The sequence below is a fragment of the Monomorium pharaonis genome, chromosome 1 (assembly GCF_013373865.1).
Source record: "Monomorium pharaonis isolate MP-MQ-018 chromosome 1, ASM1337386v2, whole genome shotgun sequence".
NCBI classification, from domain to species: Eukaryota; Metazoa; Arthropoda; class Insecta; order Hymenoptera; family Formicidae; genus Monomorium; species Monomorium pharaonis.
The window spans coordinates 35,805,409-35,832,724 of NC_050467.1; the positions used below are offsets into that span (position 1 = coordinate 35,805,409).

The window sequence follows — 27,316 nt, forward strand, 5'->3', positions numbered from 1 at the left end:
AGTTTTTTTTTTTTTTTTTTTTACACAAAAAAGGATGTTCTTGTTTTGAATATCTTTATTTTTAAAATAAGATTATACATATAGCGAATGTAAGATTATATAACAAAAAACATTGAACGTTAGCAGTATTAAACAATGATTGTTAGAATATATTATAATAGTTTCAAGTTATTATTGTTACGTTAGTTTTTAGTCTGACACTAGTATTTTTTTCTGTAATAAAAATATATTTTGCTGAAATTTATATATGTTTTTATCAAATTTCTTATAGAAAATTATACATAGAAAGTCTCACTATTATTTTTTCTTAAAGACTTCTGATATTGATTATAGTAACTTCTTTCTTATGGTAGAAATATAAAAAGTGAAAATTTTTACTACTAAAATTAACAGAAATTTTTTATAGTTTCTAAGGAAAACGGCATGATTGTTGCTCTGAGAATTTAGAAACAAAAATTCTAATACACAAATTTTGATCTTTTTTACTATGAGAATTTATATAAATTAGCAGAGCCACAGTTGTGAAACTAGTAGTGTAAATTTCCAAAAAGATGTCAAATATGAAGGTTATTGTTTTGATAAGTAATAAACATTGTGTGAAATATTTACAATATTTTTATGAAATTCTTACTATCTATACACCATTTAGATTTATAAAAGTTTATCACTATCATGTATATAATGTATATAATTTTAATCGTGTTATTGCAAAAAGGGTTTTTTTTTATATATGTGGCTAAACGTGTGAAATATAGCTATTAAAATTGATAAACTTTAATTATAATAATACTTTATTTTAGCTATATAACCAAGAAAGGGACTTTGTTTACAATATTTAACTTATCCACACATCCTTCCATTTATCCATTCTATCTATCTTAATGTCAATCTTTATCTAATATCACACATCTAAATCTTATTGCATTGCTATCTATACTATAATTATAATAAACTATTTTATTTTATTTGTGCTTTATATTTATTTACATCTTATTGCACCTATTTTTGGATTTATCTCCTAGTTCTTAATTCTTAATTCTCTAGTCACAGTCTTTAATCCTTTTATTTTTAAATTTTATTCTAAACTTCCTTTCTTCTTTGTAATTTTTTCCCTCCAAAATTTTCTTAAAACTTTATCTTTTGTTTTGTCTAACTCGGTTTTTAGTCTTTCTAGTCTTTTTACTCTATTTTTACTTAATACCTTGAATCATGTTTTCGCTATCTTGCAATCCTCTATAAAATGTTCTAGCTTATTTTTTCCTTTCTTACAAAATACACATAACTTTCTCTCTTCCTCTAACCAATATTTATTATTCTCTTCTATATCTCTGCCCTTTAATCTAACGTCTTCAACTCTACACTATTTCTTCTAATTGCTACATTTTTTCTACTTAAATATCTAGATTTTAAACCTACTCTATTTTTCTTTGTATCTTGTGTTACATCTTGCATTTCTTAGTTTACTTTCCTTTTCCTGTTTTTGTATGTCCCTACCCCTATACTCCAGTTTGTTAAAAAATTTTTTAGTCTTATTACTTTCTATTATCTCTATTGCTCTCGAGCTCCACCCATTTCTATTATAATGAGTCTCTTTTTTTTTCGATATTGGTCATTCTAGCTCTCCATTGTTTTTTCGTTCCAACATAACTTTACCCGCCTATTGTCGTTCATAACTTGATTTTTTTTCTTGGAACTTTTTCATTTTAGTTCCCTATTTTATTCTTAATTTTTTTAACCCTAATTCTCTTGACATCAAGTATCATGTTGCATTAAATATGTAAAAATCAATTAAAAATCCACCTTGCATAATCTAACATTATTTTTTCTAATTCCCTCTTCTCTTTGCATCCTCATATTTCTACTTTATAGACATTACGCTTTTATTTAGATAATTAAATAGATAATTAACTAAATAATTAAATAATATCTACTGAAGTTATTTCTGCAAATTCTTTTTCCTAATCCCAAAATTTATTAGCTGCCAGTTTTTTTTATCTAATTTCTGTGTATGATTTATTGATTTCTACATAGTTCCCTTTCCTATTAAATGTGAAACTTAAATATTTGAATATTTATACTTCTTATTCCTTATTTTCTCATTTCTATTTACCTAGCATTTCTTTCTTGTTTTTGTGAAACACCATTAACTTTGTTTTATCTGTATTTAACTCTAAATCTTTCATCTTTAAAACTTTTCTAAGTGTATCCATTATGTTAAACCTACTCTATTTTTTGACCAGTAAAATCATATTGTCCACATGAGCTAGTGGAAAACTATATCCTTTTATTACCTAATTTTATACCTTCTTTTTTTGCATGTAACTATCCAAATCCGTTAGACTGAAAAAAGTGGACTTATCACACATCTCTGTCTAACTGGGAGCCGTGTATTTGGACACTATTCAAATAGCCATGATGCATTTGGATATCGCTTATTTTCCCACAGTTTATTTGCTCACCGTTCGTTTGCACATGAAAAGAAGCGCACCGTTTATTTGCGCACTACTTATTTGGACATGAAAAGATGCGCACCGCTTATTGCACACCATTCATTTGCACACGAAGAGATGCGCACCGCTCACTGTCTAACTCCCTTATTTGTGCAGAATACCTCTGTTAGTCTTTCAGTCTTCACTGTTACCCTCGTATTTGCGTATGTCCTTTTTAGTCTTCCGATTATTTGCTTCTCTATCTCTACCCATTTCTTTTAATATGCTCCATAACTTTTTTTTTTATGTTATTAAAGGCTGCTTTCAAATCCACAAAGAGAGCGAAAACTTTTTTTTTATTTTTAAGTTTTTTTCTTTGTACTATATGATTCAGGATAACGATTGTCGTGTCCCTTGGTCTCGGGACACTGTACGGGATCGCTGTCGGTGACTCCTCGGATCAGGTGACCAAAAGATAACGTCGAGAGTAGATATAAAAAGATATATTTGTTTCAACGTGGTTACAATCTTCAGTTAGTGAACCCGAATAGACAAATGTCGTAAATGATTTAAGTATGATTATGCGTTACGACGGGCGACATAGATTTGTTGCTGCATCGCTTGATAATGAGCCCGCTCGTTCTTTTTTCGCGGCGTTTATATACGCCGCTTTTCGGCCTGTTGCTAGAGGGTTTCTCTTGCTGTTACAGGCCTTTGGCCTGTGCACCGGCTTAGCCAGCAATTGCTGGCTATGTGCATTCCACTAGAAATCAAGAGATTTCGGATGGCAATCGGGTGGTGACCGAGTACATTGCCCGGTGCGACGTCCAGTGTGAAGATCGATGTCCTCGCGCGAGTTGTCACTCGACACCCTTATCGCTCGCACTATTTTCAGTGTGAGTGTTACACACTCACAACACGATATTCTTCATCGTTTTCCTTCCTCTTCTAAAACCTTGACTTTCTAGCACTCTCAACTTTTCTGTTTCTTCTTCCAGTTTCCTTCTTACTATCTCTATGTAGATCTTGTATGCTGAACAGAACATAGATATATCTATAATTCTGTCTTTTCTTGGTCCCTTTTTTGTGCAATAATAATTCATTACATTTGTTTTTCAGTTTTCCGATATGCTGCCTCTCTTCCAAATCTTCCTTATTAGTTCTATAAGACCTTTTCTCACTGCCGTGCCACTAGAACGTTATGCTTCTAACGGTATGCCGTTTATTCCTGGTGCTTATTTTTCAATATCAATCCCTCTGCCGATATCTACTTTTATAATCTCTACATCTTCTTTCTCCTTTTCTTTCTCTTTTTCTTTGACTCACTATCTCTTGTATTTCTATTCTCCTTATTCTCTGTTCTTTCGTAATTCCATAAAGTACTTTGTTTTACTTCCTCTTCTTTTATTTATATACTTTCAGACTTCCATAGAAGTTTTCAGCTTTTAAGCTCTAGCTCTCCTCCTCTTTACATTTTTCCAGTTTTTGCTTCAGGAATGACCTTAATTTGCTGTTATCATTCATGTACTGCTGTCTTGTATTTTTTCCTTTTCTTCATTTTTTTAGGGTGTCTTGTATACTTTCCTTTAATTTTTTGTACAGTTTTATCCCACCATTTTTTGTGACTTATTTCTTTTTTTTTTTTTAATCAACTTTTTTCTTTACTGTAGCTTCCAATATTGTCTCCTTTAATTTCTTCCAGATTGTTTTCTGTCATCTCTTTATCCAAATTTTTAATCCAATCTGCCTTTCTGTTTTTTTCTCATACAAACTTCTTGATTCTTTGTTCTAAAGTATCTTTGTCTTCCTTTCTGCTATCTCTTGTTTCTCCCCAGATAGCAAAATATTTCCAAAATTTCTGCAAAACTGATAAACGCTATTAAGATTATTGGTAAATTATTAGTCTAAGTATATCCACAAAATGAAGCAATTTTAGATCAATTACAAGCTGAATATAAAATTGCCAATTCTATATCAATTGAATTGAATATTTAACCTGAAATCTTATACTCTTATAAATCTTATAATAATACTTCTATTTAAATATACTATTTATTTTTTGAAAAAAATTGTTTTAAATAAATAGCATAGTTAAATAAATGTATTTATGCTGTAAAACTTGTATAAAACATTTTTTATATGTTGTTTAGTTTACGAGATATTTCGAGAAAAGATAAAAATATCTGTACTTTTGAAGGGTTTCAACCTTTTAAACCTTTTTTTAGCACAAACAAAAAATTTATAAATTCATGTATTTACGCTCCCTCCCCCTCCTATATTTATGTTAAGTTTTATTGAAATCAGAATTTTCGAGTTTGCGAGGTTTCCTTGTTAGCATCAATACTTTTAAATTGATCATCATTATTTAATTTATGACATTATGTATTTTGGCATATTTGTCTTTTTCTTTTATTCTTTAATTTGAGAAATTATAAAATTATATTTTGAAATTTTTTAAATAAAGGGGTTCCTCCATCCATCGCTAAACGAAAGATGAAGAAAATTTTGAGCTCAAAGCAATATCAAAAAAAGGATGTAATTGATTCGATAGAAGAATACATCAGAAATGAAAAGAATTTTGAAAAAATGTTGAATGATATGGAAACATCTACTGACAATAACGGCTTTGGTGTTCTGAGCAAAGTAACTCTTGCAAGAATTCTATTAGAAGTCTCAGAGATTCAAGCAGACATATATAATATCTTTATATCTAAACTTAATGAATCTCTTCTTTTAGCGTAAGTATTGAAATCTGCACAATTTTGTTAAATCTGAATGCAAGTATCTCTTCCTATATTATGCTCTCTGCCCACGAATAATAAAACCTCAAAAATCTATTCTTGTACAAAATAATTTTAATTTGGCACTACAAATATATGAAATTTTAATAAAATTATCTTTTCCCAAAAAGAACAAAAAATATAATTTCTCTACAAAAGTAATGATATGAAAAAAATGTGCCAACTATGAAAATGGATGTTCATACGAAATAGAACATCTACTTTTACAAATACTTATTTGTACAAATATTACAAATAAATATTTTACTACAAAAACTTGATGCTGCTAAACCGAATAATTTGCTTTAATAAAAGATCGCTTTTTTACAATTTAACTTATATAATAATGCTATATAAAATAATAATGATTTAAAATTACAATGGCGTTATATACATATAACATTATACACACACGTGAAAGAGAGAGAGAACGTACGCATAAGAGATTGAGATATTAAAAATTGGTTTCTTATAAACGAAGTTATATACAAACATACACACGCGCACATTCAGATGCACGCATAAAAGAAGAAGAAAGAAAGCTAGTAAATTATTCGGTTTAGCGGCGCCAAGTTTCTGTAGTAAAATATTTATTTGTAATATTTGTACAAATAAGTATTTGTAAAAGTAGACGTTCTAGTTCGTATGAACATCCATTTTCATAGTCGGCGCATTTTCTTCATATCATTACTTTTGTAGAAAAAAAAAATATATATATATATATATTTTTTTTTTTTTTTGAAAAATTTTATTAAAATTTCATATATTTATAGTGCCAAATTAAAATTGTTTTGTACAAGAATAGGTTTTTGAGAACGTTTCTTGCGCGCGTATACTTGGCGCTTTTTTATACTTTTTTTATAAAAAGGTAATTTTGTCGTAATTTCACTCATTTTGTAGTGACAGGTATTTCATTTCTTTTTATAATATATATGAAGATTCTTAAGACAAATTTGAAGTCCATATCATATCAAATTAAAATTAAAGATTGAGAGTGATTGAATTAAAATAACAAAACAAAGTTATATTGGTTTTGGTTTCTTTTCTGATTTTATTTTAATTTATTTTCAAAATATGCCTATTACATTGTGGATTACATCGTGAAGGAAAATACAGCTGTAGCTAATTTGAAGATTAGTATAACACTATGCGTTATACAATCGGTATATTACACATTTTCATTTTTTTATGGAAATAAATATTCTGAGATAAGTTAATCTGTTAATACTTTGTGTTATGGTTTATTTTTAGTTATTATATTAAAAGAAAGAAGAAAAAAAACACTTTATTTGAACTCAAAGTAGAAGAGTAGAAAAAGAAAAATGAGTGAACGAGTACGAAGAGAGAGAGAGAGGGAAGGGAGGGGGGAGAAGGGGGAATAACATTGTGTAGTAATGCCTATACATATACGTATGTGCATATATGCATATGAACATATATGTACATATATATGCATGCGTATGTATTTTATTTCTCTCTCTTTCTCTCTTTTTTTATGTAAGTAATTTTTTTCCTGAATATTATATAATATAATTAACCTCGAAGCTTCGAATTAACAATATGGCTGACAGAATATGTCTATTTGAAGGTATTTAATATAACATAATTTTTAAAAAATGATAGAATAAAGTGAACAGTTTATTCTTTTGCAATGTATTGAAATAAGTAAAAAGCATGAAATCTTGTCTAAAACAATTACAACAAAGTACACTATAATGCCACTTGGCTGGCTTGCCAATGACGTGGTTATAGGTTGCAGTATGGGTAATATATTTATACGGATCCATCTGTACGTTTTAATCTACACACAGAAAAATAATTACTACTTCCAAGTAAATATTAGTTGTTCTAAGTAATTGGTTTCTTTCTACATCTGCCAATCTGTGGTAAACTCGTTACAAGTATCACATTTACTTAAAGCATATTCAAAATTTTAGTAAGTGTAATACTTTAAACAAGAATATTCACTTCAAACAAATATTACTATCCAGAGTCCTACGTAATTCTTCTTCAATCAAGTTTTATAATATTCTTGAAACAAGAATAAATTCTTATTTTAAGTAAAAAATGTTGCAATTTTTTAATACTTGTGACAAAGCATACCTGAAAATTAATGTTAAGAAAATATTCTTAATTGAAGAAAACTATTACTTAAACGAAATAAAATAAAATAAGTAATTACTTGTTTTGGCTGTAGAATTTTTCTGTGTGTATTTAGTAACTCATGCATTCTACGCAAGCCGGATGTACAGATAAGGCACATAATTTTACCAATACAGCTCTTAGTCAAATCGAAAAACTAAAGAGTAAGTATTTAAATACTTTGTTGTTCTCAAAACAATATATAATACAATTCTCTTCATACATTTACAAAAATCACATACAAAATTTTTTATTATATTTATTTATTATATAATTATAACTTTTACAGTTATTGATAATAAACCTATTTTGCCCATGTTTTACTTAATACTGCTGGAACCTATAATCATATACTGGCTTGTTGTAATGAGAAACAAAAGCGTGACTCTTACAGAAATTGTAAATATAATCTATGGCCTTTAAGTTACCTGCAAAATTGGCAAGCTTGAGAAATTTCCATAAGAGCCACGCTTTTGTTTCCCATTACAAGCCAACACATGATTATATGTGTTCCAAGTGCATTAATTAAAACACAAGCAGAATAGATTTATTATTAATGACTGTAAAGTAATATAATTATAAATGTACAATTACAATTTAACTGTAAAATAGCAATAAATATAATTAGTTATAATGCTATATTAATGCAAAAAGAATGAAAAGTAAAATACAACATGTTATTCCATATTTGAGAAGTTGACTCATAGTCATTTTGTAGTCTTTTGTCTCATGTATGCCTTATTAATTTACAATTTACAATAAAATAAGTTGGAGAATCAAAAATATAAATAAAAATTTTGAATGTGATCTTTGTAAATTTATGAAAAAAATTTTATTAGAATAAATTGTTTTGGGAACAACAAAGTATTGCAATACTTTTTTGTTTTTGATTTAACTAAGAACCTTATCGATATATTTCTGTGCCTTATCCATATCCGACTCGCATAGAATCCATAACAGTTACTAAATAGATTAATAAGAGGTACAGATAATCCTTGGCATTCATATAAACATATCTCTGTAATTATACCTTGTGATCATGTCATCTGCAGTCCAGCCGGGTGACTTTACAATCTATAATTTTGTTGTAATTGTTTCAGATAAGATTTTACACTTTTTACCTATTTCAATAATCTAAAAAAAAAAGATTGTACAATATCTTAATTTAAGAGCCACACACAGTAGTTTTTAAAATAAAATTATAACATTTGTAACTATTCTCTCACCTGGCCTACCATAAGATAGTGACTTGAAAAACTAGAAAGCACACCTTCAGATAATTCTTTTCAATATGAATTGCACTGCCAATTTTCTATATAATGGTTTGTTGATTTTAAAAAGGGATGGACATCAGAGAGAGTGAACTTATCGGCAGCAGCATACATGGGCTTACTTTTAAGGTTCATATATTTTTTCCGGCATTTTTTAAATTCTGAGCTTTGAAGTTATATCTCTCTCCTTATCGTCCACTCTTTTTTTAATCTTCTTTTACTTTAATTTCCAATAAAGTGTTTCTTCTCTTTTTTTAAATATTATTAAAAATAAAACAACACAAAGTATTACTCTTATCTCAAAATACTTATTCTATACAAAAAAAAATTTTGTGTAACTTATCTGATTATACAACGCAGTGTTATACTAATCTTCAAATTAGGCAGCTGTATTTTCCTCCACGATGTAATCCACAATGTAATGCAAATTATGCATAAAACTAAAATTACAACTAACCTCGCGCACGTCAGCACGTCACTAACCTCGAACTGTCACATCACCGCCGTGAAACTCGCTGCGGATTAACCATAGGTCTGTTTTTTATTCTTGCACTGCTGCACTGGTGCAATAAGTTAGAATAAGACAAATATATTTTTTCTTATTCTAACTTATTGCATTAGTGCAGCAGTGCAGGAATAAAAAACAAACCTCATTACTTTGACAGGCGGACTCGACCGCCAATCAAGACACGTAATTTCTCGTTCTGTTCTTCCGCGGACACGAACATGCACTTTTTGTCAATTCTCGTGCCCTTGTCACATTTGTAACCATCTATCGCGCAAAAAGCAAAAGTACAAATCCCCAACATCTGTCCCGGGCGACGACGTTTCTTAAAAATTTTACTCTTGATGCGAAATTTTAAATTGCGATATCTTTACTCGTAAGTCACGGAAAAATAAAAACACTTTTGTTATGTAAATCGGATGCAAGCAATCCATTAAGCTTAGAAATTTAGAAATCAATCAATTCAGTCGTTATTGAGATCCGATAATTACGGAATTTCGCAAACGGCGTCTCGCGTAAATAGAGGCACGGCAGTGCCTTGAGCGCGTACACTTGGCGCGAGGTACTACCGTGCCTCTTGATATAAAAATATAATTGATGAAAAACTTTTTTGCATGTTGAGATTTATACTTGTTAAAATATATAAATATTTATAATTAACTCTTTGTAATCACCTCCGAAAAATTCAATACTAATTACACTGGTGTTAGTTTGACTTCAACGAATTTCATTACAATGATTTTGTTGAAAAATTTTCTCCCTCCTTTATTGTCGTGTAGTCAGTCATGCATAATTCTGTGGTGACAATGCCCAGTGAACACATTTTATAGCGGCAATATAACATGGAAGTTACATGTAATTTAACATTGTTATTCTTGTGATATGTAGGTGCTATATGACATGGAAATAACCTGTTACGTAATATTTGTTATACGCAAGTGATCTAGCTGTTATAAATCGTTTTGGCGTTACAGTTACTCAACAAAAATTGTATAATTGTAACAACACGTTTGTATCAATGTTATTACGGAACGACGCGTCGTAGTTGACTCAAAAATCAGACATAACATATCCTGAATGACAGATCTACTTAATAATAAAAAAATTATAAAGATAATGTTTTCAAAAATAACGGTTTGTCTACAATTACTGCAAATAAAAAATATACAAAATCTAAATTCATCATGTGCTGAACAAAAACAGAATAATAAATGTATAATATTATTCAATTTTTCTTAGAATTATGATCTATATAGTTAACCATCTAATTAATCATTTGAACGCTTCAAAGATTAGTGCTAAATAGATCGCAATTTCCATCAAATTATTAAGGTTATGGAAAAAGATAAATTTAACAATGAAATTAATAAGTAAATAAATTAATGCTATTTATTTTTAATATGTTTTGCAAAATTTAATTGCTTTTATAAAAAATAATATAGTCGCGTCAGTTTACATATAGGTACATGTAGACAATAACAAGTACCCATATCGATGAGTCAAATTGGCGTAGCAGGTAGAGTACAAGGTTCGTAATCTTAAGGTCCGGGGTTCAAACCTAGCAGCGGCAAGTAAGAATAAAATAAAAAATAACATAATTTAAATTTAATTAATTAATAAAAATTTATCCTAAATGTAGTATGTGCTGTTGATAAAAATAATTTCAAAAAAATGAAATTTTAATTTTATTTTATTTTTCTTTGTAACTGTTGTCTAACGGTTAGATAACATGTAATTATAACATGTTATATTGCTGAGTCGGAAATTGTAACTTACATGTAAGTTACGTGTAATTTCAGAGTAACGTAACCTGTTATATTCGGTTACATTGCTGTTACACTGCTGCTATATTACTGTGTTCACTGGGTGATTTCTCTGTTCCTATAAATTTAACCGAAATACAAAAACCAAATCTCGAAGAAGAATAAATTTCCTTGTTGTTATATCTGATTATTTAAATTCAAATTCTTTCTATTTTTTTTTAGACAATAAAATTTTTTGCCAAAAATCGGCACTCTAACTTTAAAGGTCCGCCATTTTGTTTAAAACTCGAATTAAAAAAATCTTATATATAATGACAAGGAAAGAGTGACCGCAAAAACAGGTCTAAAATTGCCCGTTTTGTGGACATCGAAGTTTGAGTCGATTTTGGCGGTAAATAATTATACATCATGGAATATCAATTTTCTGAAAATTTCAGATTGACCATATCTTTTATTACTGAGATATGAGGGATTAAATTGGTCATTATACACCAATGAAGAGTATGCCATTTTATCCGTTCAACATAAAAAACCTCGAAGTTATTTCTCATATAAAAAAATGTTTCAGATAAGATTTGTTTATCTGTTAGAAAACTAATTTATGACCTCAAATCGATGTTTAAGTCAGAATTATGTTGAACATGTAAAATGGCGTAACCTTTATTCGTGAATAATATCATTCAACTTTAACCCTTTATATCTCAGCAATGAAAGGTGTGCTCAATTCGAAATTTTTAGGGGATGAATGTTTGATGATATACAATCATTTACCACCAAAATCGTATCAAAACTCGATGTCTACGAAACGGGCGATTTTTGCGGTCACTCTTTACTCTTTAAGATGCCGTTTGGTTTTTGTATTTTGGTTGAACAGAGACGGAGAAATCATTGGCCTAACCACCGCGCGATCTGACCTATGCCCTGACCTATATCGCGGCCTAAGGTAGGTTAGTAACAAATTGTTTACACCGTGTAGACCTATACATAAGTTTGGACTAATGTAGGTAGGTAAGTAGTTTATATGTGTGTACGCTATAAAGCAGATCTATCTATTAGCATTTGCTGGTACACTTACACCGCTTTATAGTATACCATCGTTTACACGCGTTACGTTGTATGGGCTAAGATGGGTCAGGGATCGTGAAAAAGTGGCCTGACCCAAACAAGTTCGCGAGTGTTTACATCGTTGTAACCTATCGTGTTTGGGTCGAATATAGTGTATAAGTTGCGGACTAAATGTACAGTGTAAACTATGCCATTGAACACGTTTATCCGATAGTTAACAACTGTGTAAACGCTCGCAGACTTGTTTGGGTCAGGCCACTTTTTGACAAACTCTGACCCATCTCGGGGCCACACAACATAACGCGTGTAAACAGTTTATTAGTAGCCTACTTTAGGTCGGGGTATAGGTTAGGGTATAGGTCAGGTCGCGCGGTGTAAACTAGGCCATTGTCATCGCGGAATTATAGGTGGCTGATTTCACGACAATGGAGGAAGGGGAGAATTTTTTAACAAGATTGTTGTAATAAATTTGTATAAGAACTACAAAAGGTACTTTATTATGCAAAAAGTCTTATTTTTATAGTTTGCTTCTTGCTTTATACTTTGCTTCTCTCTGAAAAAAATTTATGAAAAATGTACAGTGTAAACTATGCCATTGAACACGTTTACACCGTACGTTTAGTCCGCGACCTATACACTATATTCGACCCAATCCGATAGTTCACAACAGTGTAAACGCTCGCAGACTTGTTTGGGTCAGGCCACTTTTTGACGATCCCTGACTCATCTTGGGGTCACACAACATAACGCGTGTAAACAGTTTGCCAAACAAAATGCCTTCTTTTTTGGCTACAAACCTACATGCCCCCTTAATCTGTAAAACGAGATTATTTATTTTGTTATAAATTTAGATTTTTTTTTTTGTTTTTGATATGAATTAGAGTTTATAAACTTATAGTAATACATATACTTTAATTCTGGAAAAGTATTTTTAAACGTATAAAAGAATACGAAATTACGTTACGAAAATTTTGTAATGAAATTCTCGTGTGAGAAAAAGTCACAAGTCTGAGTCCTATAAGTCTGAAAAGGGATCTGTTAAGTTTCTTAACACATTGTTGTAACGCACTTTTTGACAAAGCTTCTGTGATTAGGACTTGTGTAAGAATAATTCTAAGATAGGAGAAACTTCTGTATAATTTGTAGTTTATAAGATATTTTATACTTTATTAAAATATGCCAAAATAAATGTAAAATATCTTGCAAACTATTGATTTGTCAACAATTTTACCTTAATACTTTCCTATGCAGAATAATCAGGGAAATTTTATTATGTAAAAAAATCATAGTTTTGTTCAAAAAATGGTGATACGACCTGTTATATGACTCAAAATATACCCACTGAACACAGTAATATAGCAGCAGTGTAACAGCAATGTAACCGAATATAACAGGTTACGTTACTCTGAAATTACACCTTACTTACATGTAAGTTACAATTTCCGACTCAGCAATATAACATGTTATAATTACATGTTATCTAACCGTTACACAACAGTTACAAAGAAAAATAAAATAAAATAAAAATTTCATTTTTTAAAAATTATTTTTATCAACAGCACATATTACATTTAGAATAAATTTTTATTAATTAATTAAATTTAAATTGTGTAATTTTTTATTTTATTCTTACTTGCCGCTGCTAGGTTTGAACCCGGGACCTTAGGATGATGAACCTTGTACTCTACCTGCTACGCCAATTTGACTCATCGATATGGGTACTTGTTATTGTCTACATATACCTATATGTTATAAACTGATGAGCAACTATATTATTTTTTATAAAAGCAATTAAATTTTGCAAAACATTAAAAATAAATAGCATTAATTTATTTACTTATTAATTTCATTGTTAAATTTATCTTTTTCCATAACCTTAATAATTAATTTGATGGAAATTGCGATCTATTTAGCACTAATCTTTGAAACGTTCAAATGATTAATTAGATGGTTAACTATATAGATCGTAATTCTAAAAAAAAAATTGAATAGTATACATTTATTATTCTGTGTTTGTTCAGCACATGATGAATTTCGATTTTGTGCATTTTTTGTGCGCAGTAATTGTAGACAAACCGTTATTTTTGAAAACATTATCTTTATAATAATTTTTTTTATTATCAAATAGATCTATCATTCAGGATGTTATAATGTTGTCTGATTTCTAAGTCAACTACGACGCATTGTTCCGTAATAACATTGATACGAACGTGTTATGTTACGATTATACAATTTTTGTTGAATAACTGTAACGCCAAAACAATGTATAACAGCTATATCACTTGCGTATAACAAATATTACGTAACAGGTTATTTCCATGTCATATAGCACCTACATATCACAAGAATAACAATGTTAAATTACTTGTAACTTCCATGTTATATTGCCGCTATAAAATGTGTTCACTGGGATGTGTTATCTAACCGTCACACAACAGTTACATGCGTTTTGTTTGACACATGATACGCATATCCTGTTTCTGAAAATGATAACATAAAAAGACTTTTAAAAGATAACATAATGATATGTCAGAATGTTAACCAATGCGCCGTTTTTTGAGAACAGAAAGATATCATGAAACTGATATCTAAAAAATTTCTTAAATCGGATATCTTTGAACTGCAACTAGAGAAAAATAAAATAAAATAAAAAAATTTTTTTTAATTATTTTTATCAACAGCACATACTAAATTTAGGACAAATTTTTATTAATTAATTAAATTTAAATTCTATTATTTTATTTTATTCTTACTTGCCGCTAGTAGGTTTGAACCTGGGACCTTAGGATGACGAACCTTGTACTCTATCTGCATGCCAATTTGACTCATCGATATGGGTACTTGTTATTGTCTACATATACTTATATATGTTATAAACTAACGCAATTATATTATTTTTTATAAAAGCAATTAAATTTTGCAAAACATTAAAAATAAATAGCATTAATTTATTTACTTATTAATTTCATTGTTAAATTTATTTTTGTCCATAACTTTAATAATTTGATGGAAATTGCGATCTATTTAGCACTAATACTTCGAAGCGTTTAAATGATTAATTAGATGGTTAATTATATAGTTTATATATTCTAAGAAAAATTTAATAGTACATTTATTATCCTGTTTTTGTTCAGTGATAAATTTAGATTTTGTGAATTTTTTTGTGCACAGTAATTGTAGACAAACCGTTATTTTTAAAAACATTATCTTTATGATAATTTTTTTTAATATCAAATGGATCTCTCATTTAGGATGTTATAGTGTTGTCTGATTTCTGAGTCAACTGCGACGCATCGTTCCGTAATAACATTGATACGAGCGTGTTATGTTACAATTATACAATTTTTGTTACATGACTGTAACGCTAAAACGATGTATAACAGTTTTATTACCTGCGTATAACAAATGTTACAGAAAAGGTCATTTACATGTTATATAGCATCTACTTATTACAAGAATAACAATGTTACATTACATGTAACTTCCATGTTATATTGCCGTTATAAAACGTGTTCACTGGGATATAATTTTTTCAAAAATTAATTTTACCATTATTTGTTCTCCAAATCACAACTTTTATTTGAAACGTTTTTTGTTAGGCTGATTTCTTTTCAAGATACTCATCAGAAACTTGGTATCTTTCAAGATCGATGCATTTGATGCGCGCGCGCGTGTAGATATATGTGTCACGACTTTTTCTTCTGCGCGGGAAAAAAAAAAGAATGACAACGACGATAGACCGAGACGACGATAAAATACCGCCGTCCGGAACTGCCCGCGTGCTTAACTCATCGCGCGCGAATCTCGGCCGCACAAACAACCGGATTGGGCGCCAGACGTGCTTGACGGCACGTCAGCTCGCGAAATTCATTAAAAATGGCCTTAATTCACGCGCGAAAAGACGGTTGGCTCACCTAACGACAGAGGGGCAGGGTCTAGGAAAGGGGCATACGCTACACGAGAGTGCGGAACGCAACAGGAACTCAAACACAGACAAGCGGATAATATTAACAAAAATAATGTTTATTAAAAGAAAAGAAAATGAATAAGTGAACGGAGAATAAAAAGTTAACGTGCCAAACGCGGATGATATTTACACGCGCCAACCGATTGAGCCAACGTACGCACGTGAACGTTGGCTCGATCGCTTCGTTAATACACGAACGCGCGGGCACTTTCCTCATGCGCAATATACAATGCTTTGGGCGGGCGAGATGTGCCGACAACCCCGGCAACCATAGACCGCGAACACGATACTCGGCCCGCACCGCTCGTCCTTTTCGAAACCGATCCCGCTACACAAAATTATTTGCGCGACGCTGCACTTGCGAACGATATCCGCGGGGACTATTTTTCCTACGTGGCGCTACGCAGCTTGTATGGTCGAGGGCTTTGTAACGCACGCGGTCGCTACTTCCCGGGAAAACCATGAACGGGATCCGCTCTCCTCTTCGGCCACGATTCCCTCTCGCTTGAGTCCGACAATGCCCCCAAAATTGTGAGGCCGCCTTGCGGCTTACGCAACACTAACACGAAATTATGTTCGTGTAATTATTATCGGACGCAGAACGAGAATGGGGTGGCTCGCCGGCCAGTGACCTTACAAACGCGATCGCGAATAAACGGGCCACCTCATCGATACTTGTCCTGGCTCGCCATTCCCTCGTCTCTAGCTGCTGTCCTCCAGGCACCAAATCCGCTCTCTCTCCACACTCTTAGGCGGGCTTGATCGCCAGAAATTGATAATGCACGTCAACTAGGGCACGCCGCAAGTGTCTCCGTCGATCGTACGCACGCAAAAGCACGGGGGGTCGCGGTCGATCCGCGATCGATGCCGCGAACCCCCACTAAGGGCTGCGCGTTATCATAGTAAGGCGAGCAGTCGGCAGGACCGTGAGCGTTCTAATTTTTCCGGGGGTCCTAAGGGTTCTCCGCGGAGACATAATTTTCCGCCGGCAACTTCCGGCGTCTCTTGGCGGCCGCCGTCGCCCTCCGCTTCTTGTGAGAGGGCCCCGCATCCCGCGGGATCTATCTCGCGACCTCGGTCCCGGTACCGCAGTCTCCAAGGTGCCCGCTGGTTGATAATCAGTCGGAGCGTCGATTTTCCATGCGATAGCTCCAGTTTTCCCGGCGTTCGGTGCGCCCGCTCGCGCCCCGCCGCTCGCCACGCTCCTCTGGCGGCTCCACGCCCTCGGCCGTCGTCAGCCGGATCAGCGAAATCTCTCCGACGCGCCCCTCCTTCCGCACCTGCTGTTGTCTCTCCTCCGACTCGTTGGTGCGTTGAGGTGCTCACCGTATGACCGAAAAAACACGTAAAAATGTTTAGCCTACTATTCTATCGTCGTCGCGATTCCCCCGGGAGATTTTTCGCTTGGCTCCCGCTTTCCCGTCTGGCGCGGCTTCGCAGCCTGTAACGGGGGAAGGACGCTGCTTGCAGAATTGCCACGTCACAATGTATTAAATGTATTAGCATGTTCTGGATCTTTGGAACATTTGTTAACAACGAGACATCAAAGTTTACAAGTATATTATTGGTCTTTATTTTGATTTTGATGATTTTGTTTACAAAATCTACAATTTCTGATATAGGAATTGTTGAGTCCAGTAAGATGATTGTAATTTAGTTAATTGGACTAGATAGATAGGGCCTTCAATATTGCTAACAATAAGACGCACTGATTTTTTATAGATCTTCAAAGACCATAGAGTTTGAGAACTGAAAAATCTTGGAGCATTAGATTTCTAATAGTTTAAGAAAGAAAATTTATGTGTGTGTGCGCTGATTCTTTTTTTTCTCTTTCCTCCTTTTTAAGGAAAATGTTTTCTTTTCTGTGCTAGAGGTTGGGTTGCGTTTCAATTTTTTCTAAACATAGAGCATAGCATTAATCTTATTACTATATAATGTGGAAACAAACGATTATAGCGACTTCTACCTCACTCTTTGTACCTTTATAATTCCACAATGTTATGCCGTTTGTAAATAGTCATCGATAAATCGCTGCACTGATAAATAGTTGAATTTTTTTGACATAATAGTCGAAATTTTTTTAATTTCTATTAATAATAATAAAGATTAATATTATCAGTAACTTATTTACAAACGGCATAGCATCGTGGAATTCTAAGTCGTAAAGAGTGGGATAAAAAATTGTTTGTTTCCACATTGTTCTGTGCCACGGAAGTAGGAGATCGATGTTTTATCTAAAGCACCAATAAATAATTACCCAATATTTTTCTTGTTTGCTGGCAGAATTAAAATTGATTATTCTGTCTCAGATTTCAGAATGCTAAGTGTTTTTATTTGCTTATGTTTGAGCTTAAAAGTTTAGTTTTGTAAAAATGTTAACCGATTGTCTTCTAATATTATTACTAGCTTCAGGTGGAAGATAGTCGTTTCAATTTGACTGATTTTTTCCATAAAAATGCTAGTGAGAATGATCGCAAAATTATGTTTTTTGGAAAGCAGGCCTATTTTAATTGAGGATAGGTTTGGACTGTTTAAGTTTTTTATAGTATGGCTAAAGATTGAGGTCTGGATTCGTAGATTGATTTTATCATATTTGCTTCTTTGTATTTTCTTTATAATATTGATATTGACGTAAAAAAGATTAGAAAAGAATGCTTTATATTATAATATAAAGTTTATAGTAGTGATTTAAACGTTGCCACATTTTTATGATGTTATATTTGAAAAGAATTATATAATTTTTGAACATTTATGAGTACAATACAATAAATATGGTAAAATGTTATTTTTTAATTAAAATGTTATTTTTTAATTTTAAGACATTCTTTACTCTTAAATTCTATTTTTTGGTGGATAATTTTTTAAAGAATACTCATGTTTTGTTTGCAATTAAATTATCTAATTATTTCCCATCAATGCTATTTTGGGAAGTTTTGATTTAATGGAAAATTATAGTAAAAATATTAAATCAAAATATTAATATTAAAATATTAAAATTATTAATAGTATTAAAATTTTAAAGAAAACTATGTGGTCCAAAAATTGGGAAAAAATTTATATATAAAAATTGTATATATTTTATACATTATTAAAATCTTATATATTAATCATAAACTTCTTAAAATTTGATTAAGTTTTTATATTATATGAAAAGATTAAAGAATTTTTCTTAATTCTAGACACTTACTCTAGGCCTGGGGTGCAGCACATGTAATTTTTAAAATAATGGAAATAATTTTTTTCCTCACTAACAAGTAAGAGAAAAATTATAGTTGAGGCAACTATATAGGTAACAACTAGGTAGATGCATTTGTTGTGTTACCCCAATGGGTGTTACAATGGCGCTTTTAAATGAAGCGTACCTCAAACCATTCACAACCATTAGAATTACCCTCTTCTTTACTCCGATCTGGCCATAAGCGACCCTTTACAATCTAAATGCCTCCATTCCTCCACGGACACCTTCTTTCTAACTCTTCCCAATGCTCCTTCTTCATCTCCTCTCCCTCCTCCACTTTCGTTCCTTTTAGTGCTCCACCTTGTCCCTGATTTTCAACTGTCTCCTCCTTCATCCTTCTCATTTCTCTCCATCTCTCTCACCTTCTCTTTCCTCTCATCACCTCTCATTCTTCTTCTTTTTCCATCTTGTTATCCATCGCTATTTCTTTCTTCTCCTCTGACCATCATCCATCTTTGCCATCCTCCACGCCGTCTATAATAGTCAAAACTTATATCAACCGATTTTCACATACACCCTTTCACTCCTCCATCCCCAAACCTCGTCTCCTTTCTCTCCTTCTCCGGCCCCTTTGCTTTCTCTTTCACTTTTGCCCTTCTTTTCCCTTTACCTCTCAGATTCCTTCTACCATCTCCCCCTTTTCTTATCCCATTCCCATTCTTTCCCATCCATTCACATATTTCTGTTCCCTACCACCACCTTTTTTCCTAGTATCCTCTCTTTCCTTGCTCTCTCCAACATTCTCTACCTTACCTTCTTTTCCTCTCATGTTAAATTTTTATCGATCCCTATGCTCCACCTCCTCACTTCCACCCTCCTCTCCAATAACTTCTGTCTGTCTGTCAATCTCCTCATTTCCACAAACACCATCACCTCTCTATTCCCGACTCTCTCTATTATTTCGCCCACCTCCACTTCTCTCTTTAATTCTTTTCTCAGTATACCCCTCACGAATTTCTTCCTTTTCTCCGCGTCCTTCCTCTCCACGCCCCTCAAGACGTTTCTCAGTCTCCTCTCCACTAAATTCCTCCTCTTCTTTCTCTTTCTCCCCTCCCGCCTCTTCCTCTCCCTCTCCTCTAATCTTCTCCCCTCCTTTCCTCTCTCCTTCGCGCTCCTTTCTCCAACCTCTTCCTCCTTACACTACCCTTCTCTTCCCCTTCTCTCCCCTCTTCCATTTCTTCACTCCTTGCTTCTCCGCCATCTTTCTTGGTCCTTTCCTTTTTGCTCCTTGCTTTCCTAGACCCTTTTATTCTTCTTGTCTGAGCTTTGGCTCTCCTCCCTCCTTCTCCACCACCGCCTCCCTTCTCTGCCCTTTCAGTTGTTTCTCCATCCCTGTCTCCCTTCTTCTTGTAACACCTCCCTCCCCTTCTTCTCTACTTTTTCCTTTCCGGCTTCTCTCCGCTCTTCACTTTTTTGTCTCTCTCCAGGAACAATTCTTCTCTCCCTCTCCCTCCGCCATCTCCCACCATTTCTCTTCACCTCTTTGGTCTCTTTTCTTTTTTACCTTTTCCCTTTTCTCTCCTCCCTTCTTTACCCTCCTTGATCTTTTTTGTCTCCTTCTCTCCTCCCCTCTCACCCAGCTGATCTTTTCTCCTTCCACCTCTCCTTCCTTTTTTTTGGACGTCAGCTCTCTCCATCTCCTCCCTCTCCATACTTTCCATCATCACTTCTCTCTCGCTGTCCTCCACACTGCCTCTTCTTCCGTCGTCCACCACTGACTTCCCTTCTCTTTCTCTTCCTCTCCATCTCCCAAATTACCACCAACTTCTCCACGTTCTTCCTTATTTGTCTCAATTCCTCCAACAATTCTTTCTCTTTTTTCCCCTGCATTGCTTATCTCCTTTTTCTTCGCTCTTCCTCTCTTCATTTTTCTCTTTTCACCCTTCCTTTTCTTCTTACTTTTTTCTCACCTCTGAATTTTGATTTCTCCAAAACTCTTTCGCCGGCGGACCACATGCTCATGAACCTACAGGTAACAACTATAAAAGTGTTATATATAGAATTAGGATATATAGTTGAATTGTTTTATAGTTGTTGCAACTAAATTTATTGTTAAGAGAATTGTTCGCGCGTGGCTCGGAGCATGAGCATAGCTGGAGCTTCCTTAGCACTGCGAGTCGGCGCACGGCTTACCGGATGGAGTCACGCGTACCGAAATCTGGACCTCGGGGATCGAGATGTTGCTGAAATCGGCCTTTTGAGGCGCGATCGTTATCGAAATTTAAGCCAATGATAGGCAGCGAAAACGGAAAAATCATCCATCGGGTTGTAGAGCGCGAAAAGAGGGATCGGTCGCTCTCTCCGAGTTTGACTTGCAATGAGACCGCTTGTGCAAAAGTTTAAAAACGATTAATTTGTGCGAAGTGAGCGCGAGTCGCGCTTGATTAAAAGCGCGGGTACTGCTGCTGATTCCAAAAAAACTACTTGTGAAAGCGAATGTGATCACTTCACCGCGGCTGAACATCTATAAACGAAAATGCGATCATGCGACAATTTCGTGCGCCCGCCATTGTGCAACGACTGTTTTTACATTGTACACTAGTGTCAATTATAAGCTCTAAAACTGCACTTGTGGTCGCTCTTAATCAAACCCCTCTCTTGAAGATCGCTTCCTTATTCTCCAATACTCAGTGCTTTAATCGGAGCACATCCCGGCATCAATCTAGAGCTACATGAAGAAATCGTTATTCAACGCCTCAACAAGAATTAAACAATAATAGTTACACAAACTTTATGGGAAGAATAACATAAACTACAATTTTCTTGTTCTATTAATTATTTTTATAGTTATTGTAACTAAAATAAATAGTTGCGAGAAGTAATGAATAAATATTGCACACTCAGAGAAAAAAAGTTTTGGCAACTATAAAAATATGAACAAATAACATCTTAACTATTTTTTATGGGTTATAGAAATTAAACAACTATAATGAAATGAAATATAAAATATTGTTAAGTTTATTAAATAATGTGATTAACATTATGTATATAATGCTCTATTAATATGGCTATTAATATATTAACACTATCCAGATAGCACTGTCTTCTCTTAAATGAATTTATTGAAACGCCTACCAGTGTCTTCCACTTATATACGAACATAATTATTGGTGGAGACTTTAATTGCAACCTTCTTTCTGCCACCTTTGAGGCTAATCACCTGAGAGAACTTATGTCGAGCATATCAATGCATATCGTGCACTCAGATGCCACGCATCACACAGCCACTACTGACTCGTGGCTTGATGTCATTGTTGTGGATGACAGCGAGAAAGTCCTGAGGTTTGTCAGGTCTGAGTCCCCATTTATAGCTGGTCACGATCTTATTGAGCTGTTTCTCCTTCGGCATGAACGCAGAAATCGAGCGTACCATTTTGAGACGTAATCTTAGAAACATTGATAGTGATAGGTTAAATAGCTATCTTCTGTCCATCTTTGAGAGTTCTACGTTTTGTGCTTCCTTTCATGCCATCTTTGATAATGGTTGTAATGGACTTGATGATCCGACTAACGTCACTAGAGTAGATGGACTTTGTGCGGTGCTGTGTGAGGCTCTACTTGACGCGTTGGATGTACTTGCTCCAAAACGCGAATTTGTTATCAGGAAGCCCCCTGTGCGTTGGCTCACAGACGAACTCAGAACACGTCTTTGTACACGTAATCATTTGTATAGGCGGGCAAAGCGTTCTAATGATTTACTTGCCTATGCCACTTACAGACTATTTTGAAACAGACTTAATGCAGATATTAAACGTACGAAAAATGAGTTTCAGTTTAACTCTCTTAAAAATATCACCGATCCTGCTAAACTATGGAGAGAGCTGGCTCGCCTAGGTCTAGTAAAGTCAACTTTTGTTTCTCTGCAATTTTTTACACCTGATCAATTAAACTTGTTTTATGTATCCGTTTCTAATGCTTATTTGCCTTGCTTGAAAACTGATTTCATTTCTGCTATCACTCGGTTTGTCATCTCAATATCCTGAATTTATTTTCTCTGCTGTATCGCCTAGAGATATTCTTAAGCTTATGTCTGTGAGACCGCTACACTCTTATGCGTCAGGTTCTGATGGCATACCGCTTTACTTCTTGCGTATCGCTTGGCCTATATAATCTCACAATGTCTTACCAATTTATTTAATTACTCACAGAAAATGTCTTTATTTCCGTCTCGGTGGAAACGTGCTCTCATTCGCCCTCTTTTGAAAATCCGGATACCTGTATCTCCGTCGGATACAAGACCAATTGCAAACCTACCTGAGCTTTCTAAAATACTTGAAAGAATTGTTGCTGCACAAATCACTGACTAACTGAATACAGTCTCCTCACTCCAAGACAGTCATCCCCCCCCCTCTCTCTCTCTCTCTCTCTCTCTCTCTCTCTCTCTCTCAAGATATGAGACATACTAATATTTATAAAGAAAGCAGAAAACAAAATAAATTATAAACAAATTATTAAACAAATGTTACCTGTATATTTCTTCGTCAATATATATATGTGTGTGCGTGCGTGCGTGCGTGCGTGCGTGCGTGTGTGTGTGTGTGTGTGTGTGTGTGTGTGTGTGCGTGCGTGCGTGCGTGCGTGCGTGCGTGCGTGCGTGCGTGCGTGCGTGCGTGCGTGCGTGCGTGCGTGCGTGCGCGCGCGCGCGCGCGCAATATATGACGTATTATTATTATCAACAAATCATTTTTTTCTTTAAGAAAAGAAAGTGGTTTTTCTTTTTAGTTTATTTCTATTTGGAATAAATTAAAAATTTTTTTGTCATTACCCAATGCAAAATCTGACGTTGATGGTACAGTTGTAATTTTTTAGCTAATTTAGTCTTTTTCTTTAGCGAGTTGTTACCTAGCTGTGTACAAAATACAAAAAGTCATCTTAAAGAAGGATTGAAATGGATTTCTGACATAAATGGTCTTTAACAGTAAATAATGCAAAGTGGACATTAGGAGAAAATTTTAGAAATATTTATAAAGAAAAGTGTACATTTCACGCAAATATGAGGATCTATATTTACAGACAGGTCTTATATATTTTAAGTAGTTAATATCCTTTTCTTATATTTTGTAATTGTCCAGATAGGACGCCTACAAAAAATGTTAGCATATATTATAATTTTCAAATGTAATGTATGACTGTGTCTATGACTAATTATATATATATATATATATATATATATATATATATATATATACATGTGTGTATATTTTACAGAGACTCTTTAGAGCAAGTACCTTGGGCTGTATTACTGTTACATCAATTTCGTTTTTTGGATACTATAACTGACGTTGATATATTAACTACAAATATACAACAGCTGTTAGAAACGTGTCCACTGTGGTTTCAACAGGAGCTTATCTTGTTTCTGCCCGACATTTTGTCAGATACTCAGCATCAAATAATCGCTGAAGTCTTAACGAAAATGTTGGAAGAAAATTACGAATTGACAAATATTATTTTGAATTGTATTGCCAGTTTTAATCTTGGCAAAGAGTACTTAGAAGAATATAAAATTAAAGTGTTACATTTGTTAAAAACGAATATGAAAATAGAACTTATACCAATTGTTATCAGGTAGGTTTTTTGGGTAGATATTTTTTAAAATTACTTTTTGTTCTTTATTTATTATTGTTTGAAGATTGATTTATTTAAAAAAATTTTGAGTAATTTGTATTAATATTAGTTCCATGATTTCTGTATGACGATTACAATTCTAGATCTTTCAATCGACTAAAATAAAAAAATTGTTTTTAAATTAAAACTTACGATTAATAACTGTATACTTTAACTGTGCGCGCGGCTCAAAAAAAGTCAAAATTAAATTTAAATTAAATTTAAAAATAAATATGGATAATATAAATTTTAGTTCTCTAATGGTAGTTGCAAGTTTTAATTTTAGCCTATTGTGAGATTTGAAATCAATGATCATTGAGAAATTATTAGCTATAAAATAAATTTGTCGTTACTAAATTGATATACACTGGCGCAAAAAAAACGAAACAAAATTTTTGACCGATTTTTAGGCAATATTTAAAGTGATGCAACTTTGCGAAAAATTATCCAAATTACATGTACTTTTTTTTAATTTAAAGGGCAAAGACTCTACTTTCAGAATCCCTACGCGAAAGTTTGATTTGTTAAGTGCGAACCTTTTGTATCGCATGTAAACCAAACATGTGTTTTTTAATTGAAAAAAGTAAACGTTTGTTATCATTTTGCACAAGTTTCTCGTTAAAATCTTGCTAATATTAATTCAGATTCTGAAAGTTCATTCTTTTCTAAGCAATTTAAAAAAAAACATGTCGATACGATGTTTTTTGTTGATTGCACGCTAGTTTGAAATTTGCACTGCATTTTAAGGTATTTTAGCGAATAAATACGGTATTTTTTAAATATCATGAATTTTGAGTATTAATATGATATTGCACATTAATTTTATTCGTGTTTAATTCAATCATACCGCCGTCATCAAAGTGACCCGATCTGCACCACGTGGAAAATGACGATCAGATTTTGTACATCATGTGGCCCTGAAAAGGCTGATTTTTAAAAATAAAATTTGAACTTTTACTTTTTATGTATGAGTATGTATATATGTATGTTTACGTGTATGTGTGGGTTTATGAGTATAGATAAATGTGATCTTCTGTTGATTTCAGTGAAATTGGTGCATCAGCTATCCGTTATATTCAGATCAGGAAGTACAAATTTCCACCGATGAATTTCAGAGCCACATGATGTACAAAATCCGATCGTCATTCTCCACGTGGTACAGATCGGGTCACTTTGATGACAGCGGTATGATTGAGTTCAAAACTCAATGTGCAATATCATATTGATACTCAAAATTCATGATATTCAAAAATACCGTATACTTGCTAAAATACCCTAAAATGCAGTGCAAATTTCAAATTCGTGTGCAATCAACAAAAAACATCGTATCGACATGTATTTTTTTTTTTTAATTGCTTAGAAAAGAATGAACTTTCAGAATCTGAATTAATATTAGCAAGATTTTAACGAGAAACTTGTGCAAAATGATAACAAACTTTTACTTTTTTTAATTAAAAAACACATGTTTGGTTTTTATGCGATACAAAAGATTCGCACTTAACAAATCAAACTTTCGCCTAGGGATTCTGAAAGTAAAGTCTTTGCCCTTTAAATTAAAAAAAAGTACATATAATTTGGATGATTTTTTGCAAAGTTGCATCACTTTGAAAATTGCCTAAAAATTGGTCAAAAATTTTGTTTCGTTTTTTTTTGCGCCAGTGTATATATTTTTTATCGAAGTTTCTTAATACACTAAAGATACAACAAGTTTTGGGCCAGCTGTAAATCCCCTTTGAAATATGATGAATCTGTTGACGATTCTCATCTTGTGTGTACGCAAAAGCATTTTATAGAGCGCTCAACCTGTTCGGCTGTGAAATTCTTAATTTTGCGAATTTTAATGTAAAGCAGATGGCATGATAGTATTTTTTTTTAATGCAGAAAATATTTCTGCATTTTCTAACTACTTCTGTTAAAAAAAATAGGATCAATCATTAAACAATAATAAAAAGTAGTAATTTACAAAGATATCTATTTTCTCTCCAAAAATATCTGAATTTCTAAATTCCTAAAAAATTAGCGCAACATATAGAAAATTTTAATTTGAACCCTAATCCTACTGCGGGATAGAATAAACCCCATTGATTTTTGGCTTTAGTTCCAGACATAGACTAACGTAGACGGAGCATTACCTATTACTTAGGATGAGAGGGGGCTGATATTCGTTGTGAAGAGGTACTCCATGAACTTCGGTTGAATTCGGGTACGTTCGATAATATTCGACTAATAATTCGACATATGACTGCAAGAAGGAGAGAGAGAGAGAGAGAGAATATAACTGCAAGAGGGAGAGAGAGAGAGCGCGAGCGAGTGAGCGAGCGACGGACGATATAATGCCAAACAGTCGAATCGCGACGGAACTGACCGAAGTTCATAGACTCTTTCTTTACCGCAAAAATCAGCTATCCCTCTCAAAAGGCTCCGTCTACGTTAATCTATGGTTCCAGACTTAGTTTTTTGCTCAGATTTATGAATTTTTTCACGGTTTTAAAATTTTATTGCCTTAAATAACTTTGAAACATTATTTTTATAAGTTTGAAGGATGTTAA

General features: G+C 33.1%; 1 protein-coding gene and 2 long non-coding RNA genes across 4 annotated transcripts in view; 1 reads left to right on the forward strand and 2 right to left on the reverse strand.

Moving 5' to 3' along the window:
• The window catches only part of LOC114254060, an 83,314-nt gene that overhangs the window by 6,789 nt on the left and 49,209 nt on the right, over nucleotides 1–27,316 (reverse strand). The gene's annotated exons all lie outside the window — the stretch shown is intronic.
• Nucleotides 1–27,316, forward strand: part of LOC105839126 (Fanconi anemia group D2 protein homolog) — an 83,108-nt gene that overhangs the window by 3,289 nt on the left and 52,503 nt on the right. For both annotated transcript variants that reach the window (XM_036282444.1, XM_036282476.1), the window contains 2 exons: nucleotides 4,894–5,167; nucleotides 24,369–24,728. In XM_036282444.1, the coding sequence (XP_036138337.1) occupies nucleotides 4,894–5,167; nucleotides 24,369–24,728 (634 nt within the window). The remainder of the gene's footprint in view (nucleotides 1–4,893; nucleotides 5,168–24,368; nucleotides 24,729–27,316) is intronic.
• On the reverse strand, nucleotides 44–10,046 carry LOC118644341. The gene is made up of 2 exons (XR_004962156.1): nucleotides 9,080–10,046; nucleotides 44–4,295 (listed from the first exon to the last, which is right to left on the reverse strand). It is a non-coding gene; the product is annotated as an uncharacterized LOC118644341 (long non-coding RNA).